Source organism: Lepidochelys kempii, chromosome 4 (assembly GCF_965140265.1).
Source record: "Lepidochelys kempii isolate rLepKem1 chromosome 4, rLepKem1.hap2, whole genome shotgun sequence".
Taxonomy (NCBI): domain Eukaryota; kingdom Metazoa; phylum Chordata; order Testudines; family Cheloniidae; genus Lepidochelys; species Lepidochelys kempii.
The window spans coordinates 30,404,808-30,425,869 of record NC_133259.1 but is presented as its reverse complement, the minus strand read 5'-3'; the positions used below and the strand labels follow the sequence as shown (position 1 = coordinate 30,425,869).

Genomic DNA, 21,062 nt, shown 5'->3' with positions numbered 1-21,062 from the left:
CTGTCAGCAGGATTAACACAAGCATATGGGAATTTTAATTTTTTTGGAAACAATGGGTAATAAAGATAATGCAGGAGTCAACCCAAGGGAGACACTCTTCACCCATCTGATTTAAAAAATAAAATCACTACTTAAGTAGCTTTAGCAAGAAGACACAATGTGGGACAGTTCCAGGTTAAATGTTTACTGTTTTGATCACTGTTCTTAAGAGATAGCGAACGGTCTAACACACAGCTCACAAAGGACATTGGCAGGATTGCGTTCTCACTAAGGTTAATCTGTAGGAGGAGCAGTTTAGAAGGATATGATTTTAAAATCTCTTTGAAAGTTAGAGATAGGCTCCAAGGTAGCCCATAGTGAAAGAAATTACCAGCCATAACATCCAATGTATTTCCAATTACAATTCTGATTCATACTATGTGAACCAGGATTTCTATAATTTAACATTGGGGATGGAAAACATCTACTTGGGTGGATTGGGAATGGAGAAAAAGTGTCACATGAATCACACTTCCGTGTGCCCCAGAAATTTTTACTTTTGTATTTTGGTTCAATCTATTATTCTTTTACGAAACAAATGTTTATGATAGTGAATGACAAAAAAAATTGTTGCAGGATGTAAGGCCAATGAAGGGGTACCATTTACAACTGGGTTGGCAGGGTTCTTCCAACTTTCCGCTTCCCGTACCTTACTACTTTTGTAGACACATGGCTCCTATCAGAAGGAAGCTGTTGTAAAACATACAGAGTCTTCTATCACAGGCTGCAGGCCCAAGGTTTAGAACTATCACACCACATTTAATTTATAATACAGCTTTCGAGAAAGAGACTGTGTCAATAGAATACCAGTATGCATGAACACCAGATTTTTGGGTTTGACCTCAGCATAAAATATGCTTAAGAGAAAGAGCAGTGAAGGCTGATCCTCATGATCCTGTCACTAGGATTTTCCCACTAGCAAAGCTTATTCTGCAGCTTGTGCTACCCACTAGCATAAGGGAGTTTGAACATTTTTTGGAAACAATGAGTAATAAAGAAAACATATATGTTTTCTATTCACAACAATGTGTTTCTCACAACAGCTTTTTTTTTTTTTTTGAAGGCAGATAATTTCAGTGTTTTGCACTCTTCAAGTCTGCCAGTTAAATAGATTGACATAATTAAATAGCACATTTTCCAACAGAATGAATCAGCAGAGTGCCAGCTAAACCACACTGGGAAAATGTCAAAGCAAAAGGAATCCAAGATCTGAAAAAAATAATGTGACTTAAGATGTTTCATCTCAGGGATTTCCTTGGTTTCAAATAAAAAGTGGCTAATATCGGGCAATTATGTGTTCTTTCCAGTTTTGGCATTTACTAATGAGTTAATTTGGTTTAAGGTTATGAACTATTTTTCATGGTAAGTATGTGTGCATATCTCTTATGATATATTTGTAATGACTAGCTCTGTTTATATTTTGAGACTGCCATGTAACCATTTTCTTTAGAAATTCTTCACCCTTCAAACACAAAACACTTGAACAGCAGATTTGGGGTGCAGTTGATCAATACTATAAGGTAAAGGAAACAAAAGTCATTTTTATTATTGGAGATTTCTGGATTTTAGTTCACATTGTACATAATCTACAGTGCATCTGATTTTTCTTCAGCAATAAAATGCTATCTTTTAAAATATATAAAACCAAAAAAGAAAAAAATGCTCCAATAATTATTTCCTCTTTAAACAGGATATTATTTGTAATACACTCTGAATTACAGCAACAAGGTACAGCAGCTAAGTCTTAATAAAATGTACATTTCATCTATCTGAAAAGCACCAGTGCAGAGACTTCACTTTCTCAGTGATATGCCATCCAAAATTTTTTTGTAAGTACCAGAAGATTACATTAAGAAGTATTTATATAAAAGGTATGCTGTGGAGATAAATATTCAATAAGCCGAGTGTCCTACCTTTTAAGTAGTGCGTCAAGTATGGCACAGTATTTCCAACACATAGCAACGCAATTTTAAGCGACAGGTATTGTAGGAAGGAATCAGACCGTATTGACACATACACACCACATCTATCTGGATGATCATTTTCAGAAGATGACAACTTGTGCTTGACAGTGGATGGCTCCGGGAACTGATAATGAACTGTGGAGCTCATCACTGCCTGTCTGGGGTTAAGCTGAACCCATGACATAGAGGTTATAAGCTCTACCACCACCACAAACAATATATTGGCATCTTGGTTGATAGAGTCAACAGGAAGGCTCAGAAAAGAAGTGGAAACTGAATATCCCTCTCATCCTCAGGTGGTGGGTCTGACAGAATTGTGATGATACACTTGGGTGGAGAAACACTCAGTACCATTACCTGTGTGATGCTTATCTGTGAGCAACTAGAATATAATAACTGTACCATACTGGGATGTCAGTACAGCACCTTTCACAAACTCTACACACACTTTACTTGGGGGCTGGAGGTATCTTTCTCCCACTCAGGATACAAATTAGCAAGACCAGGTTTGATTCTATCATAGCAAACTGTCATTTTCAGAATTAAAAAAAACATTTAAAAAAATGTAAAAACATAACCAAATACAATATGTTTATTGGAGCCAAAGATTATTTGAAGAACGCAATATTAAAAACTTTTCTTCAAAATTCACCTTAGAAATAGATGTTTCCCAGAAAACATTGTGCATATGTTTATGAGGTGAAGGATATAGAATTTGGAGTCAGGAAACTTTGGTTCTATTACTAAGTCTGGTGCTGACTTATTATGTGACCTTGGGCAAGTCACTTAGCCTGTCTATACCTCCACGCCTCCATTTGCAAAATGGAAATATTGAAAATGACCACGTTCATAAAGAGAGCTATGGATGAGAATGCACTATGTGTTAGGTATGAGAACTATTATTTTTCCCACAATCCCCAATGTTTGGCTTTCAGTGAGATATTTTAATCCTTCTTTATGCTATGTATTCAAAGAATACTAGAGTATTCTTATAAAAATATGAATTCTTCACATGAACATTACAAATGTCTGTAATTTAACTCAATTTATAATACTTACTGTATAATTAGCTCCAACTGAGAGACAACTATGGCACTTATATGTAAGTTCCTGGCTATGCATTTTTCCCCATTTCCCCAATAATACATATTGCTTACCAGGAAAACCTTCAAAGGTGATTCTTTCTCCAGGAACAGCCCCACTGGGGGGAGCAAGGATCTCCACCTTCTCTGGTGAGCTGGCACACATCACCATTGCCTGAGATACCACTCCCCTCATCTTTGCAGGCTTCAGGTTACAGAGTAATACTACCATCCGGTTCTGCATCTGCACAAAAAAGAACAGATATTCATTTAAAAAAAAATTGTAAGGAAACTGAGTTAAGGTTTTGGGAGTTATTTTATTATAGAAAAAAGAGGATTGATTATGAGGGAGAAAGCTTAATACATGTAATATGTATATATACAGTAGACTGAATATTGTTTGTATACATATAACTATGCTAACAACAACAATAATACACCAGAAATAATAACCACTTGGTTATTAGACTACTTTTTTTAGACTATTAGTCAATAAAAGCCAGGAAACAGACAATTAAGGATGAAACATTCCAGGCTGTCCTCCAGCACCTAGACACAACAGGGTACCATACTAAAGTCTCGAAGGTTGAGCCTTGATTTGCCAAAATATTAGGTAATACATATTTTACTCATTTGCCATGCTTTTGTTGTTTTGGGTCACAACTTTAGGCCATCTTTAGTACAGTGCTGTTAGCAGAGGAATTTCCTTTTAAAAAAAAAAAACAAAACAAAAAAACCCACTTCTACAAACTAAAGTTACTATATAAAATATGTAATTATATAAAAATGTTTGGGTGATTTAAATTTCAGGATACAGATTACAGCTGTGCCGTATGTTCCCATTCAGCCCAAATACCAAAGATAATAGAAATTTTTTGAGCAAATGAAAATGGCTGTATGTACTGCACACACCAACTTGGTCATTTAAAACAATAAACACTTCTGTTTTTCTTAATTAATAAATAATAATGAGAGTAAGTACTGCAACCAGACCCCATTAGAGACTATTTTGCCCTAGAAAAATTAATTTTTAAGTTGAATAAAACTGAAGCAAAACTTTTTTAAACAAAACAAAAATGTCTTCAAATTCGCCCTATTCCACAAAAAATTGTTCTCAGATTGAGATTGCTGCATATTAATGCATAACTTTTTAAAGCAAGACCACGACTCCTTTTGAATTTAATAAAATTTACACATGTGCAAAATTCTGAATATTTAGTCAGAAAATTTAACAAAAAGAAATTTTTCTTAGCATTAAGATACAAATCCCTGAAAACAAGAAGGAATAATGGAAAATAGACAATTTAAATATATTCTTGATATTATATATCTACTGGGTACATACAGTACATTTTGCAGATGATAGTTGTATATTTTAAGCTATTGTTATGAAAGTAAATCTCCAGAAACATATGATGATGTAAAATGTCAGTGGTTCTATTTAAATATTTGAAATGCAAATATCTGAGCTAGCCTGGTCCTGAATGCTGCATTGGTCGAGATAGACCAATGTACAGAATAAAAGGGACATTGCAATAGTATTGTGCTCTTTATTCATACTTGGTTTTGACTGATTACAAAAACAATCCTGGGACAGACAGTATATAGCCTTTAACACTGAAGTGCAGAAACAAATGGAAGTATGTTGTAAATGCATATAGCCAAATTTAGATTGAAACAAAATGGAAAGGGGAAGGATTTTGAATTACCTTCTTCATACACCCCCTGAGTGGCTGTGGTGAGTGACCAGAGAGATTTAATATTATTTATATTCTGAAGAGTTCATGAATAATGTTTCTAGGTACAATGGTACAGGTTAGAAAAGGATGTACACACTTGTAAACTTCAATATCCAGATGGTTTTCTTCCATTAATGTTTCCAGTAAAGTCAGACTAGTATCCTTTTCTGACTGGCTAAGACTCTACTTTTCCAAATGTTTCTCATTATATTATTTTCTTATATTGTACCACATGTGATTATGATTCAGAAGAACTTTAAAGAATGGGCATGAAGACTTTAACAAAACTAAACATTTTCTGGATACACACAAGAAGATGATTGTTTTATGTGCTCTCATTCCAGTTAACATCTCAGGGCTACAAGATGCCTAACACACACTTTTTAAACATGTGTGCTGTTTATGCAGCTTACACTTAAATGAAACTTGGAATGTTACAGGTGTGACAGAAGAATTTGAAAATATCTTTGTGTAGACTTTTAAAAAACACATTACTTCTTCACTACAACATTAGAAACAGAATTATCGGACAGGGAGCATTACCATAAAATTTGCTTTTACTTTAAATAACTTTAAAATATTCCTTTTTTAAGTGTTTGCTGGATGTTCCAATTCTAATATAAAAAGTGAGTTCTGGAAAGAGATCTAATTATTTTAAATGTCAGTGTGTCTGGCATATAGTTTCGATGGCCCAAGACAAAACCTCAGATCCAACACTCAGGAAATCTTGTGAAGTTGGGAAATTGGTGACCAATATCTCTATAACAGACAAATCCAGAAGCTGGAATTCAAACTATCCCTCTACAACACCTCAAGGTTAAAAAAAGTTCAGATTTGGACACAGGCTTTAAAGCTTGGACCTCTCCCTAGTAGGAACCATATGATAATAATTAAGCAGCTTTAGATCCAAAGACTAAAATAAACATCAGTATATGACCAAAAGTCTATGTGATCACATAAAAATATCTGAAAAATCAAAAAGGTCAGCATTTTTCTAATAAAATTGCTTATAAACACACAAATTATTTTATGGAAGCAAAATAAGACATATGAATCTAGAAATTTTAATCTCATTAACACATTTATATTTAGAATAAATTTGCATTTTAAACACCGATATGATAATTTAAACAAAATAAGGAATAAAAATAAGTGAAAAATATGGAAAAAAATAATCATCACAGATTCATAAAAGTTAAGAGTTGGAAGGGATCCATCAATCCTGAATCATTTACTTACAGCATTACGTGCCCATCTATATTATTACCCTACACCGGCCGCCTGAGTGAAATATCAAAATTTCCTTTCAAAAATTTTCAATGAGACTCTGACCTCCTTTAAAAGCGAGAAACTTTGTAACAGAAAGAGTATTTACAGATGCACAAGTACAGCTTGTCATCTAGTTTAAAATCTGTCCTTCCATAGTTAAAATATTATTTTTAATAAACAAAATAAAAGATTAAGATCGCTGATGAAGAACATGTCTTTCCTATAAACCAGGAGTCACTTTAACAGAATTAGCATTAGCCAGCATTCTTTGGGACTAAGACAGTATACATTACACAGCCAAATACTGTGTAAAAGTAATTTCATTTGTACCTGTTCAAGAGGCACATGCTTCACTAAGCCACTAACAACAGTTCTTGGGTTTGTTTCTCCAACATCCACCTCCTCGACATACAGAGAATCCGCATCAGGGTGATTTTTTGCAGTGATGATACAACCGACACGAAGGTCCAGACGAGAAACATCCATCAGTCTAGAGCCATCACTCCCAGCTGCTGGCGGCTGCTGCTTCTTCTCCCTCTTCTCTCCTGTAGTAGTGAGTTTAATTAGATGCAGTAATAACTTCCTAAGATTTATACATATAAACCAACTTGTATGGACAAGAGAAACTACAATCTCAGTGTGAGGTATAAGTACAGTACTTCAGTTCATTTAGTATCACCACTGGATACCTGTGTTCTGAAAGAGGAAAACAAAGGAAAGATGTAACTTCTTACCTGCACGCATTATTTCAAATCATGTCATTCTTAGACCTAAACTACAGTCACTGGTAACTATTTCCCATAAATATTAAAACTTAACATTACGAACAAAACTACTGTTTATTTTCTTTTTTAAGTTAAAAGTCATCTTGATTTTAAATATGGCTATTTTGTATGAAAACACACAGTGTTATGTATGATCTGCAAACAGTCACAGCAGCAGCAGCACACTTAGTACTAGTAATTCACCAGCAAAATGGACACCAAGTATGATACCTAATAAAAAAGTGATGCAAGATCCCTATAGTCTTCTTGGCCTTAAAAAGCCTCCAAGAATGTTGTATATTGATAAAATAAATTGATATTTCTCTTGCACCAATACAAAGATATTTTAATCACTTCTCATCAAATTATTGCTGGAAAGCTGGTTTAAGGTATTGCATCCTTTATCTTAAAAAAATCTGAATTGCTGACCTGCCCAAATGTTTGTCATATTCAGAAGGAAGAATTAATGTGTGTGTTTGATGGGAAATTATCAAAAAGGCATCTTAAGTTTCAATTGATTCATAGCTGTTACTCATATTGATTTAAGAATTGGTTCATATTAGGACTCATACAGATATTCTTCTCTTTTTTAAATTAACAACTCCCATTTTGTAAACTCTCAGGGCTGTAATAAATGATTTCCTACATAAGAACACGTATGCTGGTTTGAAGATGAGACGTTCACATTTGGTTTACTGAATTACAATCCATGGGAGTAGCATCTTAATTAAGACATGTGTATTCCAGATGCTATTTTTTTCATCTAAAGAAGCTGGATCTTTCTGTCATTACTACCATGATATGTAAAATCAAAAGATGAAACATCATCTTCAGGAAGGAAAAAAGGGACAGTGAAGCATCTTTCTTTTCACTGGTAATTTCAGTAAATAACTGTCTATAAATTTTGGTTTATAAATGTTCCAGTACAGGACCGTGCCTGTACAAAGTGGCAACTTTCAAAGATAACATAAAAAAAGAACATAGTTATACATTAGGCAACAGCTCATCTTCAGAAACATATACATTCATACAACTTTCTGAGTAAGGAACTGGAATCGGGAGTTCTAATCATGACCACCTTCTGCCCACCAAAAAAGTAACTGTAAATAAGGTTATTTAGTAGCTCATTATAAGAGAGCACATAGAATAATTTCCAACAAATTATGACGACATGACAGCGTTGCCTCCCACATCCTATGTATTTACATCATACTCATCACCTGACCTCTGAACTGTTGCATTTCACAGTACAATGAACTTTGGAGCCAATTCTGGTTCCCTGTCCCACATTTCCATCTTCTCAGGTCGCCCTTGGCCACAGCCAGAGTAGTGCTTGTCAGCAGGAAAAAAGGAAGAAGAGGTTCTGTGCATATCTCTGTATATACATGTGCACAGGCCACACTCACTCCTTTTCTGTTTTTCCAGGAAGCAGATGCGAGCCTCCTGCTGATGCTACCATATTCAGCCCAGAGCTGTTGTTACCACCACCGCAAGCCACAGACCCACAGAAGACAAGAGGTTTGCAAGCGAGGAGGCAAAGGGGAACATGGGAGCAAACAGAGAAAAAACAAAGAGGGGAACAACTGGGGAGAAAAATTGAGAATCGTGGGAGAAGCAAACAGGTGTTACATATTTCAGTCATTTGTCACACATTTTGATGGCGTGATGCTGCACACTAGCTGGTTTGCAAGTTGAGTAAATGCCCATCACAGTGATACATAAGCCCCTAGATATATCCCTTGTCTCTTAAGATATTACAATAGTATGTTTCAAAGATAATCAAATTAAATTTCTTCCCTTCCAAATTACTGTCATACTGTTAAACAGCTGACCAAGACAAGGGGGGAAAAAGTGATACAAAAGTTAAATATATGTTTACTTTTACAAACCAATTCTTTATTAAACCCGTAATCACTAGATCCCAGCAAAAGATGATCTAAATTGTGCATCACTTTATTGCTTTAGAGATGCCATCTGGTCTCTGCTTCAAATTTTATGAATCCCAGTGATATCCTAGTCTGCGACAAAAGTGGCTGCATACTGAAGACAAGGAAAATGATTATACCCACCTTTCGGTCCCTTTACTGCCATAGGGATGTCCAAATTCTGAAGAAGGTCCAGAAATAAATTCATTTCCATCAATAGTGAATTGTACTATTCATAAACTGACCCTTCCTAATCATGCACTGAGTTGCTAAACAGACCTTTGTGGAAATGTAATCAGTATTTTATAATTATATTTTTTCCTCTTTCTTAAATTATTATCTTCATTAAATACTCTTACATGAAGGTTACTACAGGCAGCTAATAAATATCAAATTGAGTCAAATATATTTGGGTATAATATTTAAAGTCCCAACACACGGTGTTAATTTCCAGGAATGTTATTTGCCTAGCTGATTTCAATGTACTCCCCCCTACCCAAACAATAATACCACTAGTGTTGATAGGGATGAATTTAAATAGGATGTTGAAGCTCATTCGCTAAGAGAGTTTTCCGAAAAGAAGCAGAAGAAACAGTCAAACTACATTGGGTTCTACCCTTTCATGTTATATCACATTACTACTTTTTATTAAGTAAATTCTCTAAGCTAGTTTATGGGCTGTTGCTTGCATGGTATCAATGGTAGAATCAAAATTGAACTATGAACCTCAGAGTTATTTAATTTCATGTGCTGTGTTGCACACAACTACCTCAAAATTTCAGCATTTTATTTATTATTTTGAAAGGGAAGACAACCTACAGTTCAGCCACACTGACACAAATCTGCCCAATATCCAACTTAAAATTTAAGTGCCCCAAACCTATTTGATTATTTTTTTTCATTAGTTGTAAATACTTCCTTTCTCCAGGAGTTTAAGAGTTAATGTGTATGACTTTTCCTACTGTAGCTCTATTGATTGCTCTTTTCTATCCTCTCCAATAAAAATCTAAACAGCAAGTCTGCAAACTAACTGTTGTAGATGCCTAAGGGATTCAAAAAATAGAAATACCTTTTTTTTCTGCTTTCTCCTTTTTTTTCTTTTCTTCACTTCCACCTTTAATTTGGTCTTTGGGACCAGAAGGATAGGATGTGACAGGTATAGGCTGTGGTAAGTCTTCCGAAAATGAAGCTGTAGAAATGGTTCCACTGGATGGAACTGGGATATGTTTCACTAAAATTAAACATGATGGAAGTTAAAATGCTATTTAAGTTCCTTAAAACTATAATTGAAATCAGGGCATTTTATCTGAAATACAAAGAAAATTTAAAGGAAAACAACATAGGAAATGAGTGCTTCAGAAAATAAAATAAACAATATTTCAAATATCCAACTATGTCACTTTACTAAGCAGACCTCACACACCATACAAACCTACAACAAAATTTATTCTGATTAAATAGCTGTATTATTGTTTTTATATTGGGAAACCTAATATTTTTTCCTCAAAGAAAATGGATAACTTTAAAAATACACAAGAAAAAGAAAAAGCAAGAGAGGTGAGTCCATCAATCCTATGCCTACCTGTTCCTTCCCTCCCCCATCTCCATTTAATCTGAGGTTTAAGTATACTCTTAAAAGCAAAACACAACTTTGTGTAAACACATACTCAAAGAGAAAATGAGAAGCAAAGGCCCCGGCAAAAATTTATGCCTATGCTCAACTTTATGTATGTGACTACTTCCATTAGCTTTAATGAGGCTACTCATGTGCATAAAATTAAGCACAAATGTAAATCTTTAGAGAATCGAGGCTTAAATCACCAGGAGACAAAAATAATTTGAAAAGCAGTTATAGCATAATTATAATTTTTAAATGTTGTTATGAAGAATATAAAAGTTGTAGGAGGCAAAATATAATGGAGACTATTACCATCACAGGGTTGGTTTTTTTTGCTAAAATGATACATGATTGATTGAGATTGCAAAAACACTTTTTTACATACAGAAAAAATGTGAACCCAGAAACCATTTTTGAGGTGGGGGAGAACTGGAGAGATAAAGACATGATCTTGGGGTTTAAGTGAGTACAGGACTGTGAGCCTAAGAGAGAATTTAAACAATCATTGTTTCAGTCAACTAAAAAAAAATCGTTCTGGGGCATCAAAAACATTTCTCCACAGATATGTGGTAAGTACCAATGTGACAATTTAAGACATTCCCAAATGTTACATGAAGACTAACATGTCCAATCCTCTCCATGTCTGTTTTTTAGAAGGTAATCTTCTTAGGCAAGGGCTGTCTTTATTTTGTGTTTTGTACAGCACTGGTTGCACTGTGCTTAATAAATAAATAATATATTCGGTAAGTCATATTTTTAACCACATACATTTGTTATTACACTTTGAGGAAACAGACTAGAGGTTTCTATGTAGGAAGAGCACCCAGTGACGGAGAGCTGGAAGAAGAAACTTCTAACAAGCCCCAAAGGATGTATGTTGGAGATACAGGAGAGAGTCTGAGAAGAAGAAAAATTTAACTGGGGAGACAGAAAAAATGAAAGGAGATCACATGTAATGTGATATGTAAAGTTACTGTTACCAAATTTTGGCCTTTGCAACTAAGACATCTCACCTGTTCTAATGAGGTTTGAGCAGCCTTTCTTAGACAAGAATTAAGAAAAACCTTTATTCTGTTCTCCCCCTCCCATATAAACATTGCTTTATTTAAATGCAACCATAGTTTATATTCGATTGTTAATTTTGAGAAACAAGCACTGACTATCTCTGGAAACCTTTTATCTTTTAGACAGGCAGTGATTTGTACCTTAAGAAAGGCCACAAATGGAGGGAATGGTGGCATAAAATGAGATGACCCACTGTTATAATAATGAAGTATGTTGTGCAGAAAATTTTGCATATTGTAAAGCAGAGGATAATTAAACTTATTTGAAGCATGTGTTACAGGAAGTGTGTGGTAACTACAGCAGTAGTAAGATATGTGGTCATGAATAAAGTACAGTACAGTTTTCTTTCAAATCTTAGCAATATTAGTTTCATATTAGCAACACTTGCTGATAAGTAGGATATGATTCTGTCACGGAGGTCACAGATTCTGTGACTCTGCAGGACCTCTCTGACTTCTTCTAGGGCAGGGCTGGAGCAGCTGTCAGCTGCAGCTCAAGAACTGAAGCAGTGGCTGGGGTTAGGTCATCCCTCTGGGGCTAGAGCAGCAGCAGTTAGCCACTGCTGCAGGGGCTGGCAGCCCACCCCTGGGGGCCCACCCGAACGGCAGCTGGGATTGAGTCGGGGCAGTCAGCCCCAGACAGCGCGCTGTTTGTTGCCCTTCCCCCGCAGGATAGTAAAAGTTTTAGTAAAAGTCAGGGACAGATTGTGGGGGTCCATGAATTTTTGTTGATTGCCTGAGACCCGACCCTAATTTTTACTAAAAATACCATGACAGAATCTTAACCTTTCTGATAAGTTATTCTCAGATTGGTTACTTGCAATATTTGTTTGGCAAAGTGAAATATGCTGACAGCCAACAAATTAAAGCTGCTTTCATCACAGGACCACTACAATTTGTAAGCCTGTTATCCAGACAATGAGACAGGGGTACTTCATCCTACAAACATCAATAGTAAATGAGATGTTATTTTCACACGTAACAGCAGGTGGTCCTGTCAAGGTTCCTCCCCCACTCTGAACTCTAGGGTACAGATGTGGGGACCTGCATGAAAAACCTCCTAAGTTTATCTTTACCAGCTTAGGTCAAAACTTCCCCAAGGTACAAAATATTCCACCCGTTGTCCTTGGATTGACCGCTACCACCACCAAACTAATACTGGTTACTGGGGAAGAGCTGTTTGGACGCGTCTTTCCCCCGAAAATACTTCCCAAAACCTTGCATCCCACTTCCTGGGCAAGGTTTGGTAAAAAGCCTCACCAATTTGCCTAGGTGACTACAGACCCAGACCCTTGGATCTTAAGAACAATGAACAATCCTCCCAACACTTGCACCCCCCGCTTTCCTGGGAAATGTTGGATAAAAAGCCTCACCAATTTGCATAGGTGACCACAGACCCAAACCCTTGGATCTGAGAACAATGAAAAAGCATTCAGTTTCTTACAAGAAGACTTTTAATAAAAATAGAAGTCAATAGAAATAAAGAAATCCCCCCTGTAAAATCAGGATGGTAGATATCTTACAGGGTAATTAGATTCAAAAACATAGAGAACCCCTCTAGGCAAAACCTTAAGTTACAAAAAAGATACACAGACAGAAATAGTTATTCTATTCAGCACAATTCTTTTCTCAGCCATTTAAAGAAATCATAATCTAACACATACCTAGCTAGATTACTTACTAAAAGTTCTAAGACTCCATTCCTGGTCTATCCCCGGCAGAAACCCAGCATATAGACAAAAAGAAAAGGAGTACTTGTGGCACCTTAGAGACTAACCAATTTATTTGAGCATGAGCTTTCGTGAGCTACAGCTCACTTCATCGGATGCATATCGTGGAAACTGCAACAGACTTTATATACACACAGAGAATATGAAACAATACCTCCTCCCACCCCACTGTCCTGCTGGTAATAGCTTATCTAAAGTGATCATCAAGTTGGGCCATTTCCAGCACAAATCCAGGTTTTCTCACCCTCCACCCCCCCACACACAAATTCACTCTCCTGCTGGTAATAGCCCATCCAAAGTGACAACTCTCTACACAATGTGTATGATAATCAAGGTGGGCCATTTCCTGCATAAATCCAGGTTCTCTCACCCCCTCACCCGCCTCCGAAAAACACACACACAAACTCACTCTCCTGCTGGTAATAGCTCATCCAAAGTGACTACTCTCCCTACAATGTGCATGGTAATCAAGGTGGGCCTTCTCACCCCCCCCACCCCGCTTTTTTTTTTTCCCCCAGGGACACACACACACACACAAACTCACTCTCCTGCTGGCAAAAGCTCATCCAAACTGACCACTCTCCAAGTTTAAATCCAAGTTAAACCAGAACGTCTGGGGGCGGGGGGGGCAGGAAAAAACAAGGGGAAATAGGCTACCTTGCATAATGACTTAGCCACTCCCAGTCTCTATTTAAGCCTAAATTAATAGTATCCAATTTGCAAATGAATTCCAATTCAGCAGTTTCTCGCTGGAGTCTGGATTTGAAGTTTTTTTGTTTTAAGATAGCGACCTTCATGTCTGTGATTGCGTGACCAGAGAGATTGAAGTGTTCTCCGACTGGTTTATGAATGTTATAATTCTTGACATCTGATTTGTGTCCATTTATTCTTTTACGTAGAGACTGTCCAGTTTGACCAATGTACATGGCAGAGGGGCATTGCTGGCACATGATGGCATATATCACATTGGTGGATGTGCAGGTGAACGAGCCTCTGATAGTGTGACTGATGTTATTAGGCCTTGTGATGGTGTCCCCTGAATAGATATGTGGGCACAGTTGGCAACGGGCTTTGTTGCAAGGATAAGTTCCTGGGTTAGTGGTTCTGTTGTGTGGTATGTGGTTGTTGGTGAGTATTTGCTTCAGGTTGCGGGGCTGTCTGTAGGCAAGGACTGGCCTGTCTCCCAAGATTTGTGAGAGTGTTGGGTCATCCTTTAGGATAGGTTGTAGATCCTTAATAATGCGTTGGAGGGGTTTTAGTTGGGGGCTGAAGGTGACGGCTAGTGGCATTCTGTTATTTTCTTTGTTAGGCCTGTCCTGTAGTAGGTAACTTCTGGGAACTCTTCTGGCTCTATCAATCTGTTTCTTTACTTCCGCAGGTGGGTACTGTAGTTGTAAGAAAGCTTGACAGAGATCTTGTAGGTGTTTGTCTCTGTCTGAGGGGTTGGAGCAAATGCGGTTGTATCGCAGAGCTTGGCAGACACACAGACCCTTTGTTTCTCTCCCTTCTCCCAGCTTTTGAAAGTATCTTGTCTCCTCATTGGTCATTTTGGTCAGGTGCCAGCGAGGTTACCTTTAGCTTCTTAACCCTTTACAGGTGAGAGGAGCTTTCCCCTGGCCAGGAGGGATTTCAAAGGGGTTTACCCTTCCCTTTATATTTATGACAGGTCCTCTAAGTACTCACTGCACATTCCACAAAAAGGTAATGGAAGCACATGAACTATTCATGCGCTTCCAAGATGAAAGGAAAGGGTTAAAGATCCCTTGGTCTTTACTTGGAGAAGACATCACAAGCCATTCTGTTGATCAGTTCCTTAGATTCATAGACTCTAAGCCAAGAGAGACCATTAGGTTGTCTAGTCAGATCTCCTGTATATCACAGGACATTAAAGTTCACCCAGTTACCCATGTACTGAGCCCAATATCTTGTGTTTTGCTAAAGCAGGGGTGGCCAACCTGAGTCTGAGAAGGAGCCAGAATCTACCAACATACATTGCCAAAGAGCCACAGTAATACGTCAGCAGCCCCCCATCAGCTCCCCTACCCTGCTCCCAGCGACTCTAGCCCACCGGCAGCCCAGCCGATCAGCACCGCCTCCTCCTCCCTCCCCGCAGCTCCCAATTAGCTGTTTCCTGGCATGCAGGAGGCTCGGGAGTGTGGGGGTGGGGGACAAAGGGTAGGAGCGAAGGCACTGCAGGCTCAGGGAAGAGGTGGAGTGGGGGCAGGGCCTGGGGCAGAGCCAGAGTTGAGCTGTGAGCACCCCCCAGCAGTTGGCGCCTGTAGCTCCAGCCCCGGAGTTGATGCCTATACAAGGAGCCGCATATTAACTTCTGAAGAGCCGTATGTGGCTCCGGAGCCAAAGGTTGGCCACCCCTGGGCTAATGCATAAACTTTAAAAAAGGCATCCAGTCTTGATTGGAAGACATCAGGAGATGGAGAATTCACCACTTCCCCTGGTATTAGTTCCAGTGGTTAATCATCCACACTTAAAAAATTGTGCCTTATTTCTTTAAATATGTCTGGCTTAAACTTCCAGATATTGGTTCTTGTTATGCCTTCCTCTGTAAAGAGAAAGAATCCTTTAGTACTCAGTATTTTATCCCCATGAAGGCTCTTATGCAATGTAATCAAGTCACTTCTCAATCTTCTTTTCAATAAAATGAACAGATTGATCTCTTTAAGTCTTTTACTGTAAGGCCTTTTTTCCAGACCTCAAATCATTTTTGTGGCTCTTGTCTGCATGAACTCCAGTTTTTCAACTTACAGTTCTGGTGTCCACATTTTGAAAAGCATGTAGTATTCCAATACTGGTCTCACCAATGTCATATACAGATGTAAAATCATCTTCCTACTTTAACCTACTACTCCCTGTTTATATATCCAAGCCTAGCATAAATATCCTTTAATTCTTTATCATCTGGATCCCATATCAGCTTTTCCATTATTTTGCTTTGGACTGTTGTCAGGCTAAGCAGCCAACAGTTAAACTTGCCCTTTGGTCACCAGTTCAGGAAAGGCTTCTTGTTCCTCCCATTCTTAAAAGATGCCTCATTCCATATGCTGGTTTATATGTTCCTTGTAGTGTGAATACATAATAGACTCATAAAACGTTCTTCTGTTCAGTAGAAAAAGGCCTTACATTTAGTTCTGCTCTCCATCCACATAAATTGCCTAAATGAAGAAGTAAAGTCTATCCAAAACATTTGTTAAACAGGATATTAATTCTCTATCCTTTTTATACACTACAATTGCAACCTGAAAACTTTGTATACATAGAGGCTTGTCCCTTATGTGTAATAGGGAATATTTTTCTGTAAAATACTTCTGTGAAATATCAGTAGACACCTCTTACCCATACCTGCTTATCCCACATCTGAAAAGAATACTAAGGTGAACTATTGCAGGTTCTCGGCCACTGGGGGAAAAAAACAGACTCATGGATAGTCTAGCATATTAAAGGGATTAAGTCATGTGAAAGGAGGAGGTTGAACCTCTGCATTTATGAAGTGGTGGTTCTTTTGAAGACTGCACATGCTGATTTAACACCTGAACAAGTCAGTAATGGGAAGCAGTAAGATCATGCTTCACTGGATATTGTCTTATCTGGTTTCCAGTACTAGAAGTGTGAAACAAATAGACTAAAAATGTTTTTTTTTTGTTTTGTTTTTTGATATATTCTTCAAGAACATTTGTTTGCAGAAAATGAAACCCTCATGCTGTATTTGGAACACTGCAGCTTCCTCTTTTTGTTCCTTTTCTCTCAAAAGTAAAATTGCATAATAAGGGTGAGGACTATATCAGCCCCAGGCTTAAAAAGATAGACCCAGACTGTGGGACAATGACAGAGGAGGAACAGTGGTATAACAAAGTCTTTGTTGTTAAGCCACAGGGCTGAGACTCAGAAAAGCTATGTTCTAATCTCAGTTCCACCACAAAATCCTTGGACCACCTTGGTAAGTCATTTAGGCGCAGCTTTCCCAGAGTGCTCAGTACCCTCAACTGTGGCTAGGTCTTCAAAGGAGCTCAGTTCCAGATGAGGTACCTAAATGAGGTACACAGAGTTTCAAACGCATTCGTCACCAAACATCTTCCAGTGTATTGTAAGAGCACCCAGAAACCTCAGTCAAATTTAGGTCCCTATTATGCCAGGCACTGTACAGACATTTAGAAAGGCACGGTCCCAACCATAACTAAACTTTTCATATGTAATTGTCACTTCTGCAACTTACAAGAGAACTTAAATTACAGAGGTGGTTAACCACCAAGAGGTATGGTATTCCAAAGTGTCACCAAAGCAGCCAAAAAATATGCCATGGGTGTGACTACAAGAATATGAATCAGGAAGTATTAAACAAGTGATCAAAACAGCAGTCAAAGATGGTGACAGGATCTATGCCCACACATGTGAAGATATAGTTCTTCTTCCTTTCTCTCTCACCTCCATTCTGAATTTCTGCTTGGATCAGCTCCTGTTTCAGTCCCTCAATTTCTTTCTTCAGTTTAGCATTTTCTACACGAAGCTTCTTCTCTTCTCGGAGAGATGCCTGCAGGACTAGAGTTGACACAATTTACATTAGAAACTACAGGCTCCAGTCATTACGCATCCATTTGCTAAGTGCTGAATGTCACTTATCTGAACAAAAATAGTTACATATTAAAACAGTTAAAACTGTTACATATTAAAAGCAAATAAAGGAAAATTTTAAAAATAATTCAAAGTTATCATTAGAAGAGATCACACATGTTAATGAACATTGACAGTGGTTTCTCAAATATCAACTTTCATGCCTTCCTAATGGATTTACATCTAAATCATAATCAAGCTACTTTTTGTTCCCCTCTCAAATTCCTCCGGTGGCAGCAAACTGAATCTATAACTTTGTAGTCAACTATATGAGGTTCAACAAAATAACCTATATTTGTAAACACCCAGATTTCTGTCCTGATATACAATAAAAAACCCCACTGAAGTTGGCAAACTAAATACAGAATGTACAATGAGGTTGCCTGCTGTGAAAGTAAGGACAGTCTTATTTAAACAATGGAAAAAAGGTTCTATTCCCAGTGTGCCCACAGGCTTCCTGGGTGACCTTCAGCAAGTCACTCAACTCTGTGCCTCCATTTCTCTATTCTGAAACGGTGATGCTGAGAGACTTATTCTATTCTTTTTAATAATTGTGAGGCATTCAAGATATTACATAAATTAGCATAATAGAAAAGATAATAAATAAATACAAATGGACTTGATTCACAGATTAAATTTGGCACTAGCTTTTAATAATACTTTCTATTTTGTTGAATGGTTGATGTGGGGTAACATTGGGATTAAACTTGAGAGCGAATGGTATTTGATTCATTCTTTGTATTTTAAAAATGTATCTTGTAATTTTGTTTAACTAACTGAAACAATGCTGATATGGTTATAAATTGTTTTGAGGGAAAAAAAGACTGGCAATAATGGCTCAACGTTTTAATCTTTAGAGCCCCCTTGTTTCTGACTAAAGAAAAAAGCTGGGGGTATAAGAAAGATGACAAAATGTTTCAGTATAAGATGTTGTGGCATTACCTTTGGGCTATGCAGAATGTGTGTTGAAAAGTGTGATCACTTTAAATTTATAAGCAAAACATTTAAATTACATGCCAAGAGGAACTCTTTAGGAATTCAGAAGATGTAAGGTCCACATGCATTCATTAAAAATGTTAGCAGTCTGAATTCTAAACTATAATACTATCAAAAAGGTGGCAAACACAATATTTCTATTTGGATTGTGGTAGGGCCTAAAGGCCCCAATCAGGTTTGGGACCCTGCAAAAATATAGTAAGGAAAAGACGACAAGAGTAAGCATGACAAACAAGGAGAGAATGAGGACATGGGTAACAGTAAATTCATGCAATTAAATGATTCAGAACATACAACTTAAGTATTTGATATTCTGTTTTGGGGTTACTGAATTTTTTCTTACAACCGAGCAATCATTATGAGTTGTCTGATTTTTGGTAGGTGTCATAGCAGAAGTGAGGAGGGTTCTGAAGATGACAACTAGCAAAACAGTTCAGGGTGGCATCCCATGCAAAAGGAGTGACAGAAGAAAACATGAAAAATGTTTTAAGAGAGTCTTGACTGCCCATTTTTCTCTTTACTTATAGAGTGGACACCGGGCAGTAGGAGGAGGATGAGGGTTGGGGGAGAGGAGGAGGAAAGGGAAGAGGACGATGCAATAAGAGACAAGAGTGAATAATTAAAGAGACCAAGAAATTTGAATTTAATACTGGAAAGCAGGGAGCCAGTGGAGAGATTCAAAGCAAGTGGGGAGGTGACACTGTCAGAGACATGGGTAAGGAAGATGAATTAAGTAGCTGTATTTTGTATGGACTGGAAATGTATGTGTGAGGGTTGATGAAGTGGTTATGGTAATCGAGACGTGATCTGATAAGAACTTGGGAAAAGTTTTAGTGGCATGGATTTTTGAAGTGAAGTGTAATAGAGAAAAAAGAGGCAGGATTTAATATGATCTGACTGCAGTAAGTAGGAGAGGAAAGAAGTCAAAGACAGCCCTCACTTTATGGACCTGAGTGCTAGGGAGAATTATGCTACTGTACAGAATGACAGAGAATGGAAGAGAGGGCAGGACTTGGGAGGAAAGATAAGAAGTTGAGTTTTGGGCATGTTATGTTTCAGCGGGTGGTGAGGCATTCAGGAAGAAATGTCAGTCCATCTACCAAAGCAGAAATTCTGGGAATGTCATATACAGGATTATGACAGACTAACTTAAACCAATGTGCTGCAATAATGCCTATGCACACATATCTAATTTTTTTTGGTTAACAAAACAGACAGTGATGAATGAATGTAAGAGAAAAGATTCCCATCTATGGAGTGATATTTCTTCTATGATAAGTATCAGGACAGTGTACAATGAACTATGAAGGGCAGCACTGAAGTTGATATATCTTAAAAATGTATTAAAAATTATGGAGGTATGTATTAAGACTTTGCTTTGTAAAGAAGACAAGGCAAAAGAGGAGTCTTTGGCCCTCTGATACTGATTAGGAAAAACTTTTTCACTAGGAGGGTGGTGAAGCACTGGAATGCGTTACCTAGGGAGGTGGTGGAATCTCCTTCCTTTGAAGTTTTTAAGGTCAGGCTTGACAAAGCTTTGGCTGGGATGATTTAGTTGGGGACTGGTCCTGCTTTGAGCAGAGGGTTGGATTAGATGATCTCCTGAGGTCCCTTCCAACCCTGATATTCTATGATTCTATGACTAGACACTAAGTTTTGGGAAAGATTTAAGAGATGAATGAGACTATTTCATTATCAATACAATAGAAGTAAATTTTTGACAGCTGTCAAGTGTTCGCTAAATTTATCAAAGCCATGAATGAAAAGAATGGTTTGGCTCATAAGCAGAAAATGCTTATACAAGACTAAAAAATGCCGTTTCCAAATACAGTGTAGAAAGAAGAGAAATGGAAAAAAAAACCTATTAAGATTAAAGCTTGAAAATAGTAGTAGATATTCTTGATGGAGCACCTTCATCCTTTGAAATGAATGTGTATAAAAGTATCGCTCTGTTGAGAATGAAAAGCCCTGTAGTAACTATGACAGACTAAAAAATGGAAATGGAGTTGTTTCATGAAAATACACAGAATATATGGCTAAATATTAGACTACTGAGGACACACCCAAATCATATAAATCCTGGTTTCTGGAAACAAGCTGGGGCATATATTTACCAATATGGAGTATTCCGTTGTCAGAAAGTGATCTAACATTTACATCGAAGAGTCAGGCAGAGAGCTTGCTGACAGCTTCAGAGAATCCTATACAGCAACACACAGTGATGGAAGTGTGTTGAGTCATGTCCCTCC

At 37.5% G+C, this 21,062-nt stretch overlaps 2 protein-coding genes across 3 annotated transcripts in view; one reads left to right on the top strand and one right to left on the bottom strand.

Annotated features, from left to right (window-relative positions):
• GIMD1 (GIMAP family P-loop NTPase domain containing 1) overlaps positions 1-9,153 on the top strand; it is a 37,062-nt gene extending 27,909 nt beyond the window's left edge. The window contains exon 3 of the mRNA XM_073340849.1: positions 8,283-9,153. Within this exon, the coding sequence (XP_073196950.1) occupies positions 8,283-8,552 (270 nt within the window). The 3' untranslated portion in view covers positions 8,553-9,153. The remainder of the gene's footprint in view (positions 1-8,282) is intronic.
• The window catches only part of AIMP1 (aminoacyl tRNA synthetase complex interacting multifunctional protein 1), a 64,848-nt gene that overhangs the window by 7,906 nt on the left and 35,880 nt on the right, over positions 1-21,062 (bottom strand). For both annotated transcript variants that reach the window (XM_073340847.1, XM_073340848.1), the window contains 4 exons: positions 17,632-17,745; positions 9,852-10,013; positions 6,424-6,638; positions 3,161-3,329 (listed from right to left, as the gene is read on the bottom strand). In XM_073340847.1, coding sequence (XP_073196948.1) covers positions 3,161-3,329; positions 6,424-6,638; positions 9,852-10,013; positions 17,632-17,745 — 660 coding nt within the window. The remainder of the gene's footprint in view (positions 1-3,160; positions 3,330-6,423; positions 6,639-9,851; positions 10,014-17,631; positions 17,746-21,062) is intronic.